Genomic DNA, 22702 nt, shown 5'->3' on the forward strand with positions numbered 1-22702 from the left:
TATTAAAGGCCAGCCCCAACCAGATAGCTAAGGTTCCACAACTCGGGGTTGGAATTAAGGGGTCTTGGTCCCTATATTCCACATTGGTGGCTGGAGCCATTGGACCGCAATGTTATATATAGATATACTTTTGACTGGATCCCAACTGTAGCCATAGAGTGATGCAATCTGAACCACCAGAATTACAAAGAGAAAGGAAGCAACATTAAAATGGACAAACTTTCTCTTCCATCTGAATAAATTCGAAAGGCACCATCCCAGGCTTGGAATGATGGGATCATGTGTACCACACTCAACAAAAGGAACAGAACTCATCTAGTCTGGAATTATGAACATTCATCCTCACTCCCCAACCAAGTGTGCAAGAAGCATTCCACTTGCCCCCAGAATTATGGAGAGGATGTGGAACACTGTGTTCAACCAAGGACCACTTCGCAGATTTGGAATTATGAGGAAATAGTGAACCTCCTTCCATGAACAATATACGAATCAACATTAATCTAAAAGAAAGGCCATGCACACCCCAACCAGATAGCATAGGATCAAATCTGAATCAGTATAACAAGTAAGCTCCCAAAATGACTACAGTTGAGAATTCCTGAGAGTTACAAAAGCGTCGATCATTGGAGACCCAAACTGAAAGCAAGTCCACTGAAAAACCTCATGATGTAGCATCCATTCTGTCTGGAGAATCTGGTTGGGCAGGGACAAAAGATCAGCAATTAAATTCATCACTCTTGGAACATGGCATGCTAAAAGACTGATAAGATGGGAGTGAGCCTAGTAGAAAAGATCCAAGGTTCGAAAACAAAGAGCTTGAGAATGTGTGCCCCCTTGACGAGAAATGTGGGATGTCACCATGGAATTGTCGGGATTTAAGATGATGATTTTCCCCTTTATGAGAGACAGACCATAAACCATTGCCTGGTGTACAAGCAAGGAGTTTGAGAATGTTGATGTTGTCCATCTAAGTACCATGGAACTCCTGACCTTGATATATGCCCCCCATCCTTGAAGAGATGCATCTGTGAACAGATGGATCTCGGAACGATGTTGAGGTATCAGTACCCCGATAGCAGTGTTGTTCCAATCCGACTATCACTCGATATCTACAATGTTGCTCCTGAGTAAGGAGACTGGATAATCCAATGGATTGGAAATCATGATCCACTGGTTACATTGTGACCAGTGAAGGGACCTCATATGTGTTCGTCCTAAGGGAATGAGAGATTTGAGGGATGCCCACATCCCCAAAAGAGAGAGAACTATATGCGCAGTAGGAAAAGAAGACACCCTGACTTAAGTACATGTTCAAAAAGACACCCAAATGGACAAGGTATTGAGTTGGCAACAGAATGGATTTCTCTACTCTGATATGGAAGCCTGCCTTTGTGGCTTCTGAAAAAGAGAATCTGGGTATGTTGTTGTGCCAACTGATGAGATGGTGCCAGAAGTAGCCAGTCATCCATATAATGATGCATGCACAAGCCCAAGGAATACAGGTGATGAGAAAAAGCTCATACAACTCTGCAGAAGACATAAGTTGCTGATGTGAGGCCGAAAGGTAGAGCCCTGAACTGCAGCACCTGACCCTTGTGCACAAATCTGAGAAATCAGCAGGATGACTCTGCTATGGGAATGTGAAGATAAGTGTAGGAAACATCAAACTTGGTCATCCTGGTGAAAAATGCCATTGTAGGTTGAGAAAGGATTCCAATGTAAAAAGAGGAGGATCCAAAAGATTGATAATTGGATGCCAATCTCCTTTCTTCTTGAGCACAACAAATAAGTGGGAATAAAGACCCGGAAGAACAGGATCGACCCTCTCTACCGCCATTTTGGCTAACAACTCTCTTATTGCCTGAGAACAAAGATCCACTCACCGTGGATCTTTTTGGAGTTGAAAAAGCAACAAATTTGGAGGATAATGGAGGTGGAGATGTAAAATAAATGACCAAACATAACACCAGAACATGAAGTACCCATGGATTCGTGGTGAAGGAAATCCAGATGTTCAGAAAATGATGTAATCATGCTCCCATAACCGATTAACCAATTTAAGAAAAGGAGTCGGAGGTGGCTGATCTAAATTGTCCTCTGTCGAGGCTGACCTAGTAAATGGAGGAGCCGGAAAAACGAGTCTAAATTCTCCCCAGCATGTCCTGGGTCATTTGCAAAAGCCACTTTAGAACCCCCTGGAGAGATCCCTAGTCTGCATACATGTCTCCATGTCACAACAGATCATATCACAGAAAGCCTCAACTGAGAGTGACCCCTACTCTGACAGCTGACAAGCACCAGATAATAGAGGTGGAATATGTGAGGTCTGGTTATCCTCCATGCTGGAAATATTAACTATGGAATTTATGTTCAGAAAACGGCGAATTTTTTATATTTTTTTCTAATGAAAATAAACAAAAATATGACTGTTGAAAATGCAAGTGTCTAAATTCGCAACTCCAAACATCAATAATCACAACACTCCTGTATAGAAACCCATGCGAATGCTTTGTCGAGAAAAATTGATTACATTATCTGAATGAGGTGCTTTTATACAGTACCTGGAAAGAGGGTGCATTCACATTGGTGGAGAGTTTTGCAAATTAGATATTGCCAAGGGCATTCAAGTGGAGTATAAAAGTCTGGAGCAAACGTGATCAATGCTTAGATGGGCAAAAAAGTAGAAAAACCCTGGAGACCAAGAAATATCTATAGTGACAGTGGATAGTAAGTATGTTTTAGAAAAAATGTTTCCTCATTTCCCTTCAGTGGTTGGTATATTTGGTAGGTGTGACAAATTCAAAATCTACCCATTAAACTAGTGTAAAAAAAAAAAAAAAAACTGGTATTACACTTCCTATTTTCATTCACATTGTTCTATTTTTCAAGTAAATTTCAAACAAACCTCAGTTTCATATGATAGGTCTCTTCTGAAGGTTGTCATTTGTGCAATTGGCAAAAAACAACAAAATGTTTTGTATAATATTTAATATCACCAATAAGGACAATAATGTTTTAATTCAAAACCTCAATTGCAATTACAAACACTAAATTTAACTAACTTTATCGAATTTGATGTTGATTTTATTTGGTGGACATAATATAAAAAAACAACAGCTTGTGTTTACAAACAGTTGCAATTCATTAAAACCAAAGTATAGCTACTAAAAAGTAAAAATTTCATAATTTGAAATAGAGAGTCAAACATCAACAAAATATCTTTATTAAGTCTTAAGCAATCTCTAGTTATGAGACTTCTTTGTTTCATACTGTATATATATATAATGTATATTGTCCAGGTAAAATACATGTATCCAAGGATGAGAAAAACTTCTACAAACATTATACATTTGTCACTATGTTAAACTTCTAATAAAGTTTGCTTTGTTCTACAATTAAATCGTTTCTAAACTGCATAAGCTTACCTTATCTCAAGTTACCTGAAGTCTTCTAATTAAAGAAAATCTCTGTAGCTTTCAAACAGATATAATTTAATACACAAATAATTTCATAATTCACAAACTAATGGAACTGAAAGGAAGGTTTTCAGAAAATATAAAAAAAAATATAAAAAGTATATACTTATTCTCCTATTACAATATTGTGCAAAAGTATTAGGACAATAGAATATTTTGTCATCCTTTCCATTTTATGGGGCTAATTCTTCCATTTCATGGGGCTAATTCTTCCATGCATTACAGAACATAAATTTCAACATTATGGTAATGTTTCACTGATCCCTTTTGACAATTGAATGAGCCAGGGTGAGAATACTTATTCTTTAGAATTTCCATATACTTGTACCAAGAGCAAGACATAAGGGTTCTGCTCGAATGAACATACTGATCAAATTTAGGGTCTGAAATAACTGTCAGGGTACCCCATGCAGTGTCTTAACTATACAGAAAGAAGCTAGCATATGGTACTGGTATATGCTAGAAGAAATCAATTTAACAGCACTCCAAAAATAAACCTTGATAAAAACAGTGTTTAACACTATATATTAAGTTTTGTTGTCACACCATAGCCCAAAAAACATAGAGAATTGTCAGTAGAGCAGAGAGTTTGCATAAAAACTTTATGTGAAGCTGATTGGACTCTCCGACAAATTGCTGCAGACTTGAAATGCACCCTAACACTGTCAAGTACACCCTACATCGTGAAACTGAGACAGGTAAATTTGAACATAGGAAAGGGAGAGGCAGAACACCTAAATTCAATAATACTGATGTTAAGAATCTTCGTTTATGCAGCCTCAGGACAGAAGGAAGACTGCCTGCCACTGATCTCAAGCATGAGATAAACGACCATATACCAAATGACAGAAAAGTGTCCAGATCTACAGTATCAAGAAGATTCAATGAGAATGGAATATTTGGTCATGTAGCAGTTAAAAAACCTTTACTTCGATCTCCAAATATTGTCAAGAGACTGAAATTTGCTAAAAAGTATAAAAACTGGACTGTTGATGATTGAAAAAGGGCATTATTGACGGATGAGTCCAAGTTTAAAATATTTGGTTCAAAGCATAGGTTGTAGGCCTGGCAGAAGAAAGGCGAAAGATACTTACCTCAATGCAGAGCACCTACCATGAAGCATTGGGGAAGAAGTATGATAGTTTGGGGGTGTTTTTCTGCTGAGGTGAAAGGAGATATTTAAGAAATACATGGATACTGATCCATCATGGTATACCCAGTGGTTTGTGTATTATTGGTAAAAGAAGATAATAACCTCAAACACTCATCTAACCTATGCAGAAATTACTTAGCTAAGATTGAAGCTGCTGGAGTCCTTCAAATGATGTAATGGCCCCCACAGTGCCCTGATCTTAACCCAATTAAATAGATCTGGGATTTGAGAGATCGAAAACTTGACAAATCAAAAGTTACTTCCAAAGAAACTTTATGGGAGTGTATAAGAGAGATTTGGAGTAAAATCCCAAAGGACACTTTTATTAAATATGTTGCAACAATGCCTGAAGGACTGTCTGCAGTTATTAAAGCAAAAGTGGGACACACAAAATATTAACTGTCTGCCGAACTCAAGCACTTCCACTGAGTTTCTGTTGTACTAAATACAAAGATTAATAAAATGTTGATGTTTCACCTGTGATTTACCTTCCATTGTTCTTTGAATGTAGTCTGAAATCTAATTATTGACTTTGTCCTACCACTTTTTCACAGTACTGTACATGATAGTCTAACTCTTAATTTCTCCAATCCTGAAAATGTCCTGAACTTTAATCACTGTAAATGTCCTGAAAATATTTTTAATTAAAAATTTTGAAATGTTTGTTTCTGTTCTTATTTTCATATCAATCACATTACTAGAATTAAAGATAGATATAAGTTTTGAAATCACTAGATTATAACCTGATTGAGCTAATAATTTCAGAATGTATTAACATTATTTTAACTTTTTTTTTCACTTATTTAGGTTACTTTAAGACTATATGGTCAACATTGATTAATCCAAAAAACCTTATTTTTTGGGGGGAGGTCTCTTCTTTCGTATAAAATATACTGAAAACTAGGTTATAGTGTTAGACAGCTAACTTTTAAAAAGTTAACTGGTATCATAGTATCATTGTAAAAATGAAACATTATTGCAGTTAGTGTGGAGAAGTTAAATCTTGCTACATGTGAACACAATAATACTGTATTATCTGAATAGACTTTCTAACTTAAGATAACTACCAAACGTTTTATTTTAGAAAATAAATTCATGCTATTCAAATTTTATGCTGTGTCACTTTAAATATACTAGGTTTTACTTTGACTAAGTATTTGTTTGCTTTATAAATAAAATCATTTAAGATTATTCATTTCTCCTAGTTGGGTACAAGGCATCTGAGCAACTGTGTAGTTATAGATAGAACACCTAAGACCCAAACACTGTCATAAACACACTTATAAACTTGTAAAGCAATAAGCAATACTGGATTGTCTGGAATAACAAGTATCAAAACATGCACACAGTACTGTTGCAATATGTGATTGAACAGTGATTAAATCTTTTATTACAAATAAATAAAATAACAATAAACTCTAGAGAATCTTTCAAGTTATTTTATTTGTTCAACCTTTAAGCTTTATGCCTTCATAAGCAACATACAGTTTCATTATACATAATTATAACTATTTAATTTTAATTAAAGATTTTGAATTATGGCACAAAATTACAATACAAAATTACTTTACAAATTTAGGCTACTTGAAGAATATCAAAAAATACTAGGTTTTTATTTTGGCTAAGTTCTTGTTTGCCTAATAAACAGTCAGAAGTTAGAATTATCATGAGAAAGATATTTTATGCATTGTTGATGTCTAACATCAGTGAAAATGTAAGTGGTATGGCTGCATAAGTAACAACTTGTTAAAAACATTTTGGAAACAGTAATCCTGTTTACCAATACTATATTTTTAAAAATATCATTATAAATAACAATTATTTATCAATGGACTATCTGCACTCTTCCACTGTGGGGAATCAAACTTTAGATTTTATTGTTGCAAGTCTATAAACTTACCACTCACCCACTGGGGGATGCACCATTACTAATGATTTACAGATCAATGCAGTAGTTGCCTATCTAAACCAGCATACATCAAAAAATCTTTTTGAAGTGTGCAGTATATAAATAAATATATAAAATTAATGTGACACTCCCAAGTTACTATCCCACTTCCATATCAGGAGTTTAACATTTCAGGTCTTTGCTATTTTTATGAAGTTGACATGAAAAATGATTAAAAGGATTTGTACACAATTACAGATTGCAGAGTATTACAAAAGAAGCTTACTTCTCTTGTTCCAACTAGAGAGCACACCATCACCAGTACAGTAAGACCAAATGCCACTAGTGCACCTTGATATCCTTTTCTTTGCAGAACAGAAGTAGCATCTACTACAGCAGTCACTAATCCAAGAAGAGCTATGCTCTGTTAATAGATACATTTCCAGATTTAACCATATTCAGTGAAAAAAAGAAATATTACAATTTGAAAATATGCTAAAACTGTCAATTTATAATGTTCTCTGATTTAGGAATTTGTTTTTACAACTTTTATTTTTAGGGACAAAGGATACTTATAAATTTTTATTACAAATTTGTAACAAAAGTTTGGAAAATCATTCCATTTTAAAATTACAATTCAACATGCTGAAAAAACAAGAAAAATTCCTTTATGATATCAACAATTTCAAGTTACTAAGTACCAATAATTGATATTCTGTTTAAAATGTTTTAATGTTGCCTAATAATTTACTTAAAAGTTTCATGTGTTGGGATCAAAGTACGATGACTTTTTTTATAAACACCTAGTTAATCAAGCTTCTAAAATGCAAAAAATTCTGATTTAAAGTAATCCTGAATCTTTTGTATGTCATATTTAGTGAAATTCTTTAAACATGAGGATAATATAAACAATTCCTAAAATGGAATGTTCTACACAACTTGCAAAACAATTGAACAAACTATGTCTGTGGATATTATTTCAAATAATTTCCAACCATATAAAAATTACATTTCAAGCCAACCATTTATATCATATATACAAGTTAATTTTTATGAAGGTCTGATGGATATTAGTTTCAAAAATTTGGATTTTTAATACTCTTGGCTTAGAGTGCAGCACTTTCTTTCAAATTTTGCCTAATCAAACGTATTATATAGGAGTTAAGAAATTTACAATATGTAGTGATATTGATGACAAAGTAAGACTGTGGAATGTGTTAAGGCTTTAAATCTTTCACTACTGCTTCAGTGGATTACATTAACCATCAGTTTCCATACTATAACTTTTAATATGTTTTACATACTTTCATGAAAAATTTGAGCTTTTAGTAAATGTTACAAGTCTTCTGTAGACAAAAAAAAAATCAGAATTTTTAACTAAGTAATTTTTACTAAAAATATGTCCATGTTTATATTGTCAGAGTGTTGACTGTTCTCAGTGCAAAATGGTTTTCAATTTAAGGTTAAAATACTTTTCTTCATCTGAAAATTATCAAATTTCATTTGAATAATCTCTAAAACTTTCTGCATAAATATCAAATGTTAAATTTTTATTAAAACTTTATATTTTATCTGTTATTTTCTCTATCCTAACTCTATACGCATTCAGTCAATTTGACCAAACTCATAACTACCATAAAAAAATGCAAAATAAAATGCAAAGTACTGTTCTATCGTTTCTAGTATTGACCATGAAGTTCCCAGATACTTCTCCTGAGAGTTTCTACTTCTAACCTTTTCACATCTACCTTCTATATTTTTTTGTTAGCAGATGAAGTAGTACCTGCTTAACGTAAAGCAATGTATCACCGCTCCTGCCATTAGACTGTTTACTACATGACACCATAATATGACATCATCAATAGCAAACAAGCATATGCATTGCAATAAGCCAATGATTCTCACAGTTTATCATAACCTCAGCTCTGTGAAAACAGTGGGAGAGGATTTATCAGCTTGTTTACAGTACAGTAGTTACTAGAATTGCCTAAAGAAATGTTTATGATATGGTTCTGTACAAAGTCCAGAATGATCTAGTAAATTTGGTAGGTATTGGATGTTAGTTATCCTCCTGATATGGTCAGAATTTACTCCTATATAGGAGTACAAGGCATGTAAGTACTTATGAACATATATGTATATATATATATAAATATATAGTACTATTTACTCATAAAAGCTTAATTTTTATTTTTCTTAAAACATAACACAATAAATAACAATTTTTAGAAAAACTGATTTTTAGTATTTACAATATTATGATATACATTTTTTTCTCGTGTATCATACTTGCTAAGCTTTATAGAGTGCAGAGGGGGGGGGGGGGGGCGAAAGGTGCCGGGTGCCCCGGGTGTCCAACGCAAAGAGTCAAATCAAACAGTAGAACCCTTTCCGCCCTTCCTCAAGGTCTTAGGTACAAGGCCCTGGGCATCATAGAACCTCTGCACGCCACTGGCTGTAAGCCTTGTTTATTCTCTTATGTGAAGGGAAAGACAAATCCATTTTTGTAAATTTTAAAGATGCATCTTAGAAAACCAAAAAAATTACTACACTGGTGTACATAAAATCACTAATTTATCTGGCTTCTTAACTGAGCTATATATGAGTTAAAAAGATCTAATTTCTGTTCAGAGAAATGACTTAGTCAACAGACTTCAACATTTCCAGTAAAACTCTGGCTTTCCCCCTTCGAGATAATTGCAAATGACTGTTAGACTTACGAAGTTTGGAATGTGCTCTTTATATTGGTTAATAAAGATGTATTTAAGTTGAGAAGAGATTTCAAAAGATTGTAGTAGCAGGAGGGGCTACTCTGGTAGGTTTGCTAAATATATTGATATCTCAGCAAATTAAAAAAGTGGGAGGCTCTTATTTTATATTCTAGCTTGTTAATGCCTGAAATTTGATTTTCTAATTCATTAACCACTATAGATGTTGTATGGTCGGCATTGTGCAAATAAACTGACCAATAAGACAAGAGGACATGCCACGTGACCCCCCAAAAAAGGATACTTAGCATATTGTTTTTAATATTTACTTTTGAGTTAAGGAATTAAAATATATATAGTATTAAAATTAGAATTATAAAGTTTGTTTTGAAGTCAATTTTATTGACATACATTGATAAGAAAGTTAATTAAATTTTGAAAATAACTCTCTAAAACATTGTGACACACTCTTTGACCTGTTCATAATGAGAGGGTTAAACAGAATTTATCAAATTCAATGTTAAGTTTCAAACCACTATTACATCCATCTATTATAAAATGCTAAATTTGTATGTCTTCTGGCATAATTTTGTGATAATATGGGTAACAAAAAATAAATAACTCAAATTTAGCACTTTGTTTTATTAAAATTACATAATCAACATTGAAACTTATTTGTACCTTCATTTACAATGAAGAAGTCTTAAAACTAAGTTATATCAACAGTTCTCTTGTAGCTTATTAAGACTGTAAAGTCAAGCAATACCTCTTGAGCTACTTAATATTTTGTACTAATATTAGCATTATAAAAAATAATTATATTATACCTGAACACATATGACAGTCAACCAATAAACAGAAGCAGCTAAAGGAACTAAACGATTGAGAGGTGTAGGTAGAGCTGCTACTAATCCATAAAAGGAAAAGTAATGCATGGTTATATCTGAAAAAAAGAATAATAACAATGAATAATTAGCTGTCTGAATAGATAATAAAACTTGCATTCATCCTTTGTGCATAACTGTAGTTAACTATACCCACTAGTCTTGCAAATTACAAGGTATTACGATTTTAGCTGGTGTCCACGTCAAAGTAAACTTAGTAATCAATAACTACAAAATAACTTTTTAAAGCAAACCATCCATTTTTTTATATGCATAGTGGGCTGCATATATGAAATGAAAATAACACATTTTTTATAAATACTAACATATGTTATTTTGCTTATAATGAATATTTAAATAAGATTCCTTCAATAAAATTAGTTTTCAGTGTATTTTGTGATTTTATGTTTAGGTCTATACACATATACACCAAAAATGTAAAAACAGTGATAGCCTGTTTATATGTACTAGTTCTAACTGATTAATACACAAAATATTAATTTCTTGTGTTTATCGAGTATCCAGGGTAGTAATAAATAATAAAATATTTTACTCTATAGAGAGAACATAACTTTATATAGTTTTATTGGACAGAGTTTTCTAACAATCATGTAAAGTAAGATATTTTCAATTTTTAATTTGCTCTATATTTTGTAATGACCTAATTGTTTTTGCTACAGCCAAGCATTGTGGATATTTATGGTTTAGATATTACTTACTACAACTTATGTTTTATACAGTATGTGTATACTATGTATGCTGCTCTTCTAACAGACTATACATTACTGGAGTGTAACAATTAATATGTATTGTACTCCCTAAGTATTTTTAACTGTGACAAATACAGATAACAGTAAACTGTAGTCATTTGAATTTGTTAACAGCACATAGTCAGAAACTTACTTTTTAATAATATATATAGTAATGTAAATATATGGGTGTTTTGGGCTAAGGATTCTTCTACAGTAGGTGTCTGTGACTTATTGTTGGCGATAAATTTGACAATAAACAAACAGCACGCAATCCAAGTTAAACGTATGTACAAAAAGTGCTTTACACTATGGATATCATAGTTGTATCTTAAACACTATATAGTTCTCTTCTTCTTGTCAAAAGTCCACTTAAGCCAATTCAATTGCTTTAGAATTCAGATGACAAGCCGAACTATTTTTCTCTATTTCTATCACAATAACATCTGTGTATAATTCATTTACACTGTTGCATAAGTTGTATCCTGAGCTTCCAATAATCGTCTGCTCTTCGTACTTCCTATAAACATCTGCTCTTTGTACTTCCCAATAATCATCTGCTCTTCATTCTTCCAATAATCGTCTGCCTTTTGTCAAAGCCCACAGAGGCAGGTTCAATTAGTTTAGAACATCCTATTTTAAACTATTAATTTCACTCTAACATATCAACTGTTAAGCCATTCACTCTCACAACAGTTAGCTTTAAGTTTTCTAACCGAACTTCTCTTTCACGTGACTTTACTTTTACTCTCTTTCTGCTTGTTTGGTTGCAGCTACTTATATGTCTATCACTTAGGCTTTCTAGAAATCTCGACATCAATGGATTGCAAACAAAATGTTCGATAACCTCGATATCAATGAACTACAAACATAAAATAAATAAATTAATAATACTACTTACATTAAACAGTCTTTTATATCTGACACACATGTTCTTAAAGCTTAAAGTTTAAGTACATAGTTCATATGCATGTCATTTTGCTTTATAAATTATGTGACCAGAATATTAATAACATATATTAAAACTTTCCCAGATGGCCTCTAAAAATCTAATGGATTCACTCAAGGAAAAGAGTGATCTCTCTGTGAATGAAGTATTACTCCTCTTCTTTTGCTTCCTCTCCTGAATAATAATTTCTTTTCTCTGAGTCAGAGGAAGAAGTTATCAGATCAAATCAAGTGGATCCAAATTAACCAGCTTTCATGAATTCACTGCTGTTGGAGGAGCCTGACCTACCTTCATGAAAAAAAACTTTCCTCACGACCCACAACAATCTGGGGATACTGTTACCAGTTCTCCCACGACCAGCACTACATAAACTTCCAAAATGGCCAGAAGCAAGAAGATACAACAAAAGCCAGAGGAATTTCATCCAAGGAAAGCCTGTGTCACATCAAGATAGCAGGTGTCATATTCTACTTGATGTTTTTCAACTTTTTTTTTTCACTCTCAACATTGTTATCAAAATTGCTGAAGAAACAAATAGATTTGCACACCTAAACATCGATGCCAAAAAGAAAAGAAAAATGCTAAAATACAGCGATGTTACTCCTAAAGCAATTGTAGCATTTCTTGGTGTTACTATTGATATGGTTATAATTTGCTTCCCAGAGATTACTGGTCTACCATTCCTTTACTTCATCTAACCTGGTTTTCTTTTACATTTATCAGAGTAAAAGGAGAACATGAGCATGAAACACAAGCCCATAAAGAGTAAGAAGAAAAGGAGAGAGAGAGAAGAGACTGGAAACAGAGAATATGATTGCAAATTGAGATTGCCAAGCTTACCCAACAGAAAGATGTAGGATCCAAGAATGACAATGGGGTCAGGGTCAGCCGACCCAAGCTGCCCAAATTTGATGAAAAACAGAAAGACGACACTGATGCTTTCGTTGAGAGGCAAGAAAGATTCACCCAAAGTCAGAACTATGTTAAAGGTGAGTGGGCATTCTGTCTCAGCCACTTCTCACAGGAAAAGGCCTACAAGTGTTTGCAGGCATGGCATTAGGAGATGTCATGGACTATGACAAGTTAAAAGTGGTCTTACTGAAGCACTATAAACTTACTGAGGAAGGCTTTTATTGGAAGGTCAGAGAAATCAAACTTATAGCAATACTTTATTAATTTTATACTGATAACAGTATGCTTAAAAACCATATTAGTAAGCATACTGTTGTGTGAAACATGCAATGTGCTAGCAGCAATTAAATTAAGGAAAGTTGATGGATTAGGAAAATTTGGAAGGAAAATAATGAAAATATTACTAACTCAGAAGAAACTGAGGTTGTTGAATTAAATGATTGTGACAGACAAAATTAGTTGTAGGATACGTAATTTGAATGATTTAGGAGAAAACAAATACATTCACACACACACACAACTGACAAGGATAACTTATTATAATTATTTGGAAGTGAAGCCAAAATGTAAACAGTAATATCAGAGTAGTAAACACTTGTGTTATTATACTTTAAACATGGAAAGGAATAGTGATGTATGTTTGTAAATTATAAAAATATGTATTGTACTTAACCAAATGATTGCACTAAGGAAATGTATGTTTTCACCTCACTCTTTTTGGAATGCATGTTAAGATAAAAGGAGAGGCACATTCATTGCACAACCAACTATCTACATAGGTTTACATGTTGCAAAGAAGATAGTTTATGAACAATTAAGACAAGTGTATGTAAACCCTAGAAGAAGCTGATGAAGCAAAAATGTTAAAATAGCTAATTGGTTTAAAATATAGAGATGTAAATAATGTGGGATGACCAAAATTAGACATACTGGAATTACAAGAAGACTCATGCAGACACCATTGGGATATTTTTTGTATTATATTTTTACAATATAAACAATTAAGTAACTGAGTATACTGAGGTCATTAGGTTTTGTTCATTCCTAATATTGTAGTGTTATAAAAGATCATCATTATGGTGTAATATTGGAGTATATATAATAAAGATAGCTATATTGGACTAATTTTTATGAACAATGATTTAATTTCGAACTTGTGGTTTCAAGATATTATGGTTTTATGAGAAAGGAAGTTGAAACTTGAATTTCCTTGAATCCATGGAGAATTTTGTTTAAAGGATGAAAAATGTTAACCTTACATATAAAGGCTCAGTCCACTGGACCTAGCTCATTCTGGAGAATTAATGATTACTATCACTCACTAGAATAAGACATCACAAAATTACTATAATTTACCTGGCTTTCTAACTAAGGTATAAATATGTTAAAAATTCATTTCTGTTTGGAAAAGCTATTTTAGTAAACACTTCAAATTTCATAATAAATTTCCAATGTCCTCTGCTCTTCCTGTTGCTTATAAACATGTGATTGAGACAGGTAAGTATAAGTAAATAAGTGGCTTCATAAGAATGAAGAGATGGAAGATGCTTCTCTGATAGTTTTGCTAAATATACTGATATCTCAGCCAATCAAGAAGGTGGGAGGCTCTTATGTTATATTCAAGCTTTTCAATAAGTGAAGTTTTAGTTTTTAATTGGTTAAGAACTGTTAACATAGTAGAAGTAATAAAATGTAAATTGAACAACTTATAACACGAGTATGTCATGTGACATACAAGTGTTGAGTAATTTTTCTTTAAGATTTTTGTTTTGAATAAAGAAATTAATTATCATATAATATTAAAATTTGATTTATTAACTATGTTTAAGTAATAAAGTAGATTAAATAAATTTTGAATGTAACTATAAAAAATCATGACGTGCATTTTGTCCTCATCCATGCATACAGGGTTAAGAATAAAGGTTTTGAAATAACCTATGAGAGAACCTGAAAGAATTTTAACTTGAAAGGCTAAGAAAATGGTTAAAATAATTGCAATGAATATGTGTTAGAGTTAGGAAATTAGTTAACAGTGAAAGAGAAATAAGTAACCTATAACAGCTAGGTAATATAATGATGAAAAGAAATATGCAATTAGCAAACACGAAATAAAGGTAAAGTACAAAAGATATCAAGCAACTTAAACATAATAAAAATATTTATCATAAGTAAACTTCACATCATTAACTGAAACTGCAGAATATCATGTGACCCTTTCAAGCAACAAAACATCAACATTTAGTTAGGTACGACACATACCAATGGAGAATGGAGTTTTCTACTGAAAGAAATAGGCTGTAAGGGGATCAAATGTACTATATGGCTGGATATCGATACAGAGTATTGTTAAATACAAGAAGAACAAAGTACCATTCATCAAGGTTAAGAAAAGTTATGACTAGCAAACTAGTTCTATCCAGTTCATGCTCATGCACTGCTCAGTAATTGAAATCTAGGTTAAAATTATAGTAAAGTCAGAATCAACCTTTGTGAGAGAAAGCCCAGCAAAGCAGCCAAATTATCCCCTCAAGTCAGTCTGATAGAAAATATGAAACAAGTCTCAATTTCACAGTACGTTGTTTAAATGTTCTAAGACTTTTACTGTTTTGGACGTGTATAAACCAGTCAAATAGTTAAAGTAACCTTAAGGCTATGAAGAGGTTTCTTCTGGACTACTCTTTGTAAATAGAACGTATTAATAAATTTTATATTTTGTCTCATTATTCTGGGTCTCTCTTTTCTATATTATCATGTACATTTCTTCAAGTTGGTGATCTGTGCACTATTGTCACCTACTGCATATTCCTGGTATTTGAATAATACTAGTTATAACTCAGTAATTGTCTCATGATGATAGCCCATTACATTAAAACTGTAATAAATTATATGTCAATACAATGTTTAAATACAACCTCCTTACAGAATAAAAAGGAACATAACTCATCACATAAACAAGTTTCCAATTATAAAAACACACACACATTAACTCATATTCAAACATTAGCATGTTCTAAAATACTGTAATAAAGCATAAAACATTCTATAAGTTGAAATAAAAAAGGCCATACAAATTCTTAAAATCACTCATGCGGAATCACATATTTGGACATTTTTTTCTTATTGATCTTGATTAAAAACCAGCAAGAGATCTGCAGAGAACCTGGCTATTTACATAGATGCACATGTTTAGTGAAATATGATAAAAAAAAAAGAAGCAAGTATCAAGTTTCTTGAAAAATTTAAAGCTCTACTGACATAAATAAAAGATGTTTAAGTTACACTTTCTTTTACACAGGGATGAGAACAACAAATAAAACTTTTGTCCGGTCCTGGGTCACAACAAATAAAGATCAAGGTTACCTCTGCCCCTCGATGCCACAGGAGTTTACGTGGTTTGTGGTGCATTTTAGGGGAATAAATATTCACATTATTTATTGCTAGGACAATGAGTAAACATAGACATTGTGAAATTTTGTTTGTTTTAACTCATGTTCCAATGATCAAAATTACAAACAAGTTAACATACAAACTTGGCATTTCAAAAAATACTGATGATATCAATATACACTATGACAAAGTCCTAACGATTTATTAACAAAATGAGTCTTTTAAGTAACATATAAATATTTCATTCATTTTCCTCAAAACATTTAGACAAAATTATCTAGGAGTTAACTGATTTCTTGTGTGTTTGAAATTCCTCAGTTTTGTGTTTGCTATCCTGAGTATAAAATAATTATAAGCTGAAAATAATTTCAGAATCTGTTAACTAATATATCTGTAATAGGATTTCATTTGATTTCATGCATAAAAATAATGTTAGATGAATTAAATTTCTATTCTATTCTATGTAATTCTAAACAAACACGCAATAAGTGCACACCACTGATTAAAGCATACGGCTTAAGATTTAAAACCAACCTTTATATTGATCCTATATGATCATTTGGCATTTCACTTTAAGAATCAATCAGCCAGTTAAAAGTAGTCTCACAATTTCAAATTGATGTAAACATCAAAGCAGACTAGGCAATCTCAGATAAAGCTTACTAATACTAGCACTTTGTCTTTGGCCATAGCAATCTCGCTGTTAAACTTTTTCTCACTAGACTTGAACAAAGTAGGTGGATGAACAATTGAAAATAGAAATGGTGTAAATATACCATTATGTTACAGTAAATGTTTCACAAAGAGTAAATTTTAAACCCTCAACTTTAACTTAAAATCCCCAATATATTTTATGGTTTGATTCCAGAACATAACTCAATTTTATCATTCCTCGTAAAGTATCTAATAAATAAACAAAAAGATGAATACATCATTTTGTACCTTACCTGATCTTTATATTAAACTGTAGCTTTGTCAGCATGAAAAGCAAACAAACTATTTAATTTCTGATATAATAAGAAATGGTGCAACATAAAAAACTTAAATATATAGTCCATTTCAAATAACATTTTATTGTAACAAAATTTTGAAATATGTATGAATTGTTTATGATGTATACATATAACATGCAACATTCAGAAAACATGTATTAATTAAGTTTCCCAGAATAATGCTTACACAGATATTCTTGTAGAAGAACCAAATGTTCTTTACAGTATATTCAAGTTAGCTGTTATTTCATAACATTTAGAGATATGCCCATATATTTCCATTAAAACCTGTGGTAAATACTTCTGAATAACTATCCTTTTAGCTCGAAGACTGTAATTTATTGAGTACAATATTCTTAAAGTTACAAGTTATTTTACTGCCAACATAATTGATGTAAATTACTGATTTTACAAATCAGAATGTTAAATTCTATATTAGATTCTGATTCACCTTGTACAGCATTGCAAAAAACTTAATTCAGGTAAAAAAAAAAAGGAATGGTCGATGTTATATTTTTTGAGAAATAAATTATGTAAGGATTATACATACATACTCTATTTTCTTTTTAAATTGTTCAATTTATCTGAGGTACTGCCATGACCATTATCTATAGAAAGTGATAAAGTTAGACTTGAGATACAGTAGGTCTAGAAGCAAAAAACTTTGCATTTTTAAGTTCATTCCACTTAGTTGAGTTTATTTGTATCTAAAAAACTTAAATTGATTCCCTTAAATGTCACCTATCAAGGTTGATAAAGAAAATCGTATCGTATAAATTGTTCTTATGCTTGATTAGCAATGAAAACAATACAAGTATGAGAATGTCAAACATACACCTATTATCTACATGCAGCAAAATTTACTTTACTTCGATACAACCAAATATGTTTCGGTAACATCTATATTTCAAGAAAAGCTACTTCACAACACTTCTTTAGACTAACTCATATTGAACAAAATTTAAAAACTTTCTACAGGTTTAATTTGTTGCTTCTACATATAAACAAAAAGTTTTTCTAGATATTTTCACCATAAAACTCATAGCATATATAAAGTTTTTGATAACTCTACTTAGCAAACTGCAATGCATTTAACAATCTAAGATTATTAAAAATTATATGATACAAACATACAGACCAGCATCACTTTGTGATCTAAAGATTTGTTTGTTTGTTTGTAATTAAGCACAAAGCTACACAATGGGCTATCTGTGCTCTGCCCATCACGGGTATCAAAACCCGGATTCTAGCGTTGTAAGTCCGCAGACATACTACTGTGGCACTAGGGGGCAAAGATTTGTTATAGTTTCATGCATGTAGAATATGTATATAAAAGCTACTAAACACATTTTTAGGGTTTTGGTTAATAAGAAACTATTAGCTTCCAGGAACATGTTGAAAACTTAATATTGCAGGAATGGGGTTCCAAAATTGGTAAATTATATAGTGACACAAACACACAAACAAGTGTTTAAAAATTACCTACCAAATCCTTTTAGTGAAAAAAATTGCTGAAGTCTTTCATAAAAATAAATGAAATTATGTTGACAAAACTGTAAATAACTTTTAAGTAATTTCTATACCGATGAAGTCTTTATTCTAAAATGCCCATATGTAAATTGCATGTGCTTTTGAGAATATAAAAGCTTAGTATAGAAATAGCATTACTTACATGTTATCCAAACAAATTAATAAAACTTTAGTTATTGATTCATCTGATGGAAAACGAAGTTTGATGATAAATAATAAAAACGCGGTAATACCAAAAAAAAACATTTTTAATATAGGTGTTTCAGAATTTCCTTAAATTCCATCATCAGCATTAACATCTCAAAAAGTTAGTTCATATTATTCAAACTACAAAAAAACAACATTAGCATGGGGTGAGTTTTCATATTCAATTGAAAATTTAGAAAGAACAGATTTAAACGGTAACAATATAATGGAATGTACGATAAAACGTGTGGCAGACACATGTTTAATAAATAACATTGTTCAGAGAAACTATTATAGAGAAAAGCTTAAATATAAGTATAAACACTGTATCTTCAAAACAATAATAAATATCAAATAAAACACTGAGAATACAAAACTGATTACATTAATGACAACAGGGAGGAGTTGATGTTATTATTTAGTATTGGGTGATCATTGAAAATGTAGAGGCTTTCTTTAATAAAGAGTTTGTAAATGTTTTCTTAGGTAAATAGATGTGCCAAAGAATTTGTTTATTTGAACATCTAAAAAAACTAAGTTATTGTTTTCTTCCATCTCATACATAAAGTTTATACATGGATGTTGTGAGTTTATGTATTCTAAAAACTTCTTTGTGTGATCAGTGTTGTGAAAGAGTAGAAAAGTGTTATCGACATACCCTCTGTATAATACTAGTTTATGATAAAGGAGGCAATTATCCAGCCATTGACGTTTGTAATAACATGGAAAATATTTGCAAGGGTTGGACCTAGAGGTGTTCACATCACCACTCTGTATCTGGTCATAAAGATGACCATTAAAACAAATTAATTGTTATTGAGGGCCAATTTAAGAAGTTGTTCATACTCATATTTTGGATTGTGATAACGTATATCCATTATCTTGCATTTATTATAATTAAAAAACAACTACCATTTATTTGCCTAACTTACTAAAAAATCCAAATCCTTTTGTATGCAGTTGCATCCTCCTCACAGTCAGCAAAACCTAAAAGTTAGGTTAAAGTTAGGGTACAGAGCATTTTTGGCAGGGAATAACTGTTTACTAATTATTCTGATTGTTTTCTTAAGTGAGATATTAGTGAATAAGGACTAAATATCAAAGCTGGCCATAACAAATTGGTCTGCATTAGGAAATTTAGATACCTCTTGAGTAAAGGAAAAAATAATCTTTAACAGTAACTTCATTCTTAGTTAGTGGGATTAATGCAAGTACAAGATATTTAGCAAGTTTATAGGTATGGGAACCAAGAGTAAATAGAATAGGTGTGAGGGGTAAACCATTTTTATGTATTTTTGGTTAACCATACATAAAAACAGGCCGGGAACTTGTAGGATAAAATTCTGCAAAAGTGGTGTCAGAGGTGAGTTTACAATTTTTAAACGTCCGTTGAAGCATTTCCTCATGCTTGAGAATAAGCTTAAGCCAATCAGCTGTAAAGCTACCTATATTGGTGAAACTACTTGTCACCTACAAATATTTGCAACGAGCACGTGGAAATTTCAGCAAGAAGCAGATGCAAGTTAAGTAATCCACCCGAGTTTTGTATCTGATTACACATTGAGAACAACAACCACCCCATACTTCTAGATAAGTTTAAAAATTCTCGATTCCTGAACCGCAGATTACAAATTCTAAGAAATCCTCTCTATTTTCAGTGATCACCCAACACTGATATTTATTATTATTTTAAGGATACAGTGTTTATACTTATATTTAAGCCTTTCTCTATGATTGTTTCTCTTAACAATGTTATTTATTAAACATGTGTCTGCCACACGTTTTATCGTACATTCCATTATATTGTTACCGTTTAAATCTGTTCTTTCTAAATTTTCAATTGAATATGAAAACTCACCCTATGCTAATGTTGGAATTTAAGGAAATTCTGAAACACCTATATTAAAGATGTTTTTTTGGTATTACCATGTTTTAATATTTATTATATAACTTTAGCACTTTTGATACATGAGCATGACTTACCTGATGAAGACAAAGCCCCCACCCCCAAGTTAATAGCACAAGGGTTTTATAATTTTTGTCACATGATTTATTAACATTTTTGATTCCATATATTGTTAATAATTATGAATACTTGCATGATACAATATTTACATCTAATAATATAAAACTTGAAACTATCAAGATAGCTACATGTAAAGCCAGCTGTTTTTACTAGCTTAACACTTACAAGAAAGCAACATTTATAACACAATTTCATGATAAGCTATGATGGCTTTCCTATTACATTTTTTTAAGTATTAGTTTTGCATTTACAAACATCAATAAATGGCTTAATATTACTTGGTTTTTATACTCACCATTAATTTTAATATTCAACTTCCACGACATGTAGCCTGCCATACTGTACAAAACTACAGATGACAACAAAAAGAAAAAAGCTTGAAATGCACAAAATAAGAAGGTTTCTCCAAGGTTCCTGTAATAACAATAATAATAATAATAAAAAACTATTTTGTCACTGGAAAAGTTAACATTTTTTGACACTTAAAATGTATTTCCGATAGTTACTTACTCCCACTCACACAAAGGTATCTTAATCTTCTTTTTGTCCCCTAAGCATTGCTAAAAAATTTTAATGCTCAGTGCACCAGTCTATATACCCCACAAATTTCTCAACACTTTTGAACATGTATATAGCATGTGACCACCCTCCACCAATAGTATTGTACCACCTATATTGGCACAGCTAGCTCTCTCTGATGTTCCCGTTCAGTCCTCATTTTTGAGAATTGGCACGATCGAAAATCAATAACATTGGCAGTGGGAAGGAATGGTGGGTAGTGTGTGAGAGGAGGTACATACCTACTGGAAATACATTTTCAGTGTATGAATATGTTAACTTCTGATCAGTCTTACCTCCTCTCACATATAGCTAAAATCCCACACTGAAAAGGTGTAGGCAACAGTACAGATGCCAAACATTGAAACCAAATGGAAAGCAACTGTCTAGAAATAACTGGTGCGCTCAGAAATGAAACTGAAGTACACATGTGGGGCATCGCACTACTTCTGGAACAGGTATGCTCTTCATCACATAAGAAGGAAATGAATCTAATACAGGCAGAAAAAAAAATGCATACAAGCTGAATTATTTCTGTGAGGTGCAATCCATAGTGAAAAATGGCACAAGTCTGAATCAACCTCCATTGCACAAACCAGATCAGAAAACAGCCAACTCCTGTAGGTGAAATGAATACTTGAAGTGAACTTGACATCCACATGAGGAGAAATGGCAAGTCAAGGAACAGTTCACTAAAATACAAAAATGTAGAAAAACAACTAGTCTTAACCTCAACCAGACAGACAAGGTTCTATGACACATCCTCAGCATTAGAAGGTTGAGGCTCAACCAGATAAAAACACTTACAGAAACATAAACACTGTGGCTAGGGCAAGTGGACCATATACACCAACTTCAACCATAAGTAAACAAAGTGTCATACGTCAAGCAACCGGAATTACGAAGAGCAAGTTAGCATTTGGCCAAAATCAGACAAACTCCCAAAACCATCGTAGGAGCATGAAGTTCAACAAACCGAACCCAGCATTAAGGGGTTATGTTGTTGCCTCTACTCAATTATAACAACAAGGCAATACCTATAATCAGAATTAAGATCAGAAATCGTAATTCACCCAACCTTAAATGCAGGAAGACACATCCTGCACCCAGAATTACAAGGAGGATGTTGAACATTTGCTTAACCATGGGAGCAATGTACGTATGTACTGTTGCCAGTATTACAAGGCAGATGAAGTGCCCCAAATGCAACTATAGGGGCAGGAAAGGAAACCTACTGCAACCGAAATAGGCCTCTACTGCACTCAATTGTGGGAATAGGACAGTGTCATCCTGATCCCAGTATT

The 22702-nt window shown here is 32.3% G+C and overlaps 1 protein-coding gene across 2 annotated transcripts in view; it reads right to left on the minus strand.

The window, feature by feature from the left end:
• Positions 1–22702, minus strand: part of LOC106466164 (sodium-dependent serotonin transporter-like) — a 121686-nt gene that overhangs the window by 39458 nt on the left and 59526 nt on the right. For both annotated transcript variants that reach the window (XM_013926407.2, XM_022394128.1), the window contains 3 exons: positions 21136–21254; positions 10053–10168; positions 6804–6941 (listed from right to left, as the gene is read on the minus strand). In XM_013926407.2, the coding sequence (XP_013781861.1) occupies positions 6804–6941; positions 10053–10168; positions 21136–21254 (373 nt within the window). The remainder of the gene's footprint in view (positions 1–6803; positions 6942–10052; positions 10169–21135; positions 21255–22702) is intronic.

The sequence above is a fragment of the Limulus polyphemus genome, unplaced genomic scaffold, assembly GCF_000517525.1.
Source record: "Limulus polyphemus unplaced genomic scaffold, Limulus_polyphemus-2.1.2 Scaffold2173, whole genome shotgun sequence".
Classification (NCBI taxonomy): Eukaryota; Metazoa; Arthropoda; class Merostomata; order Xiphosura; family Limulidae; genus Limulus; species Limulus polyphemus.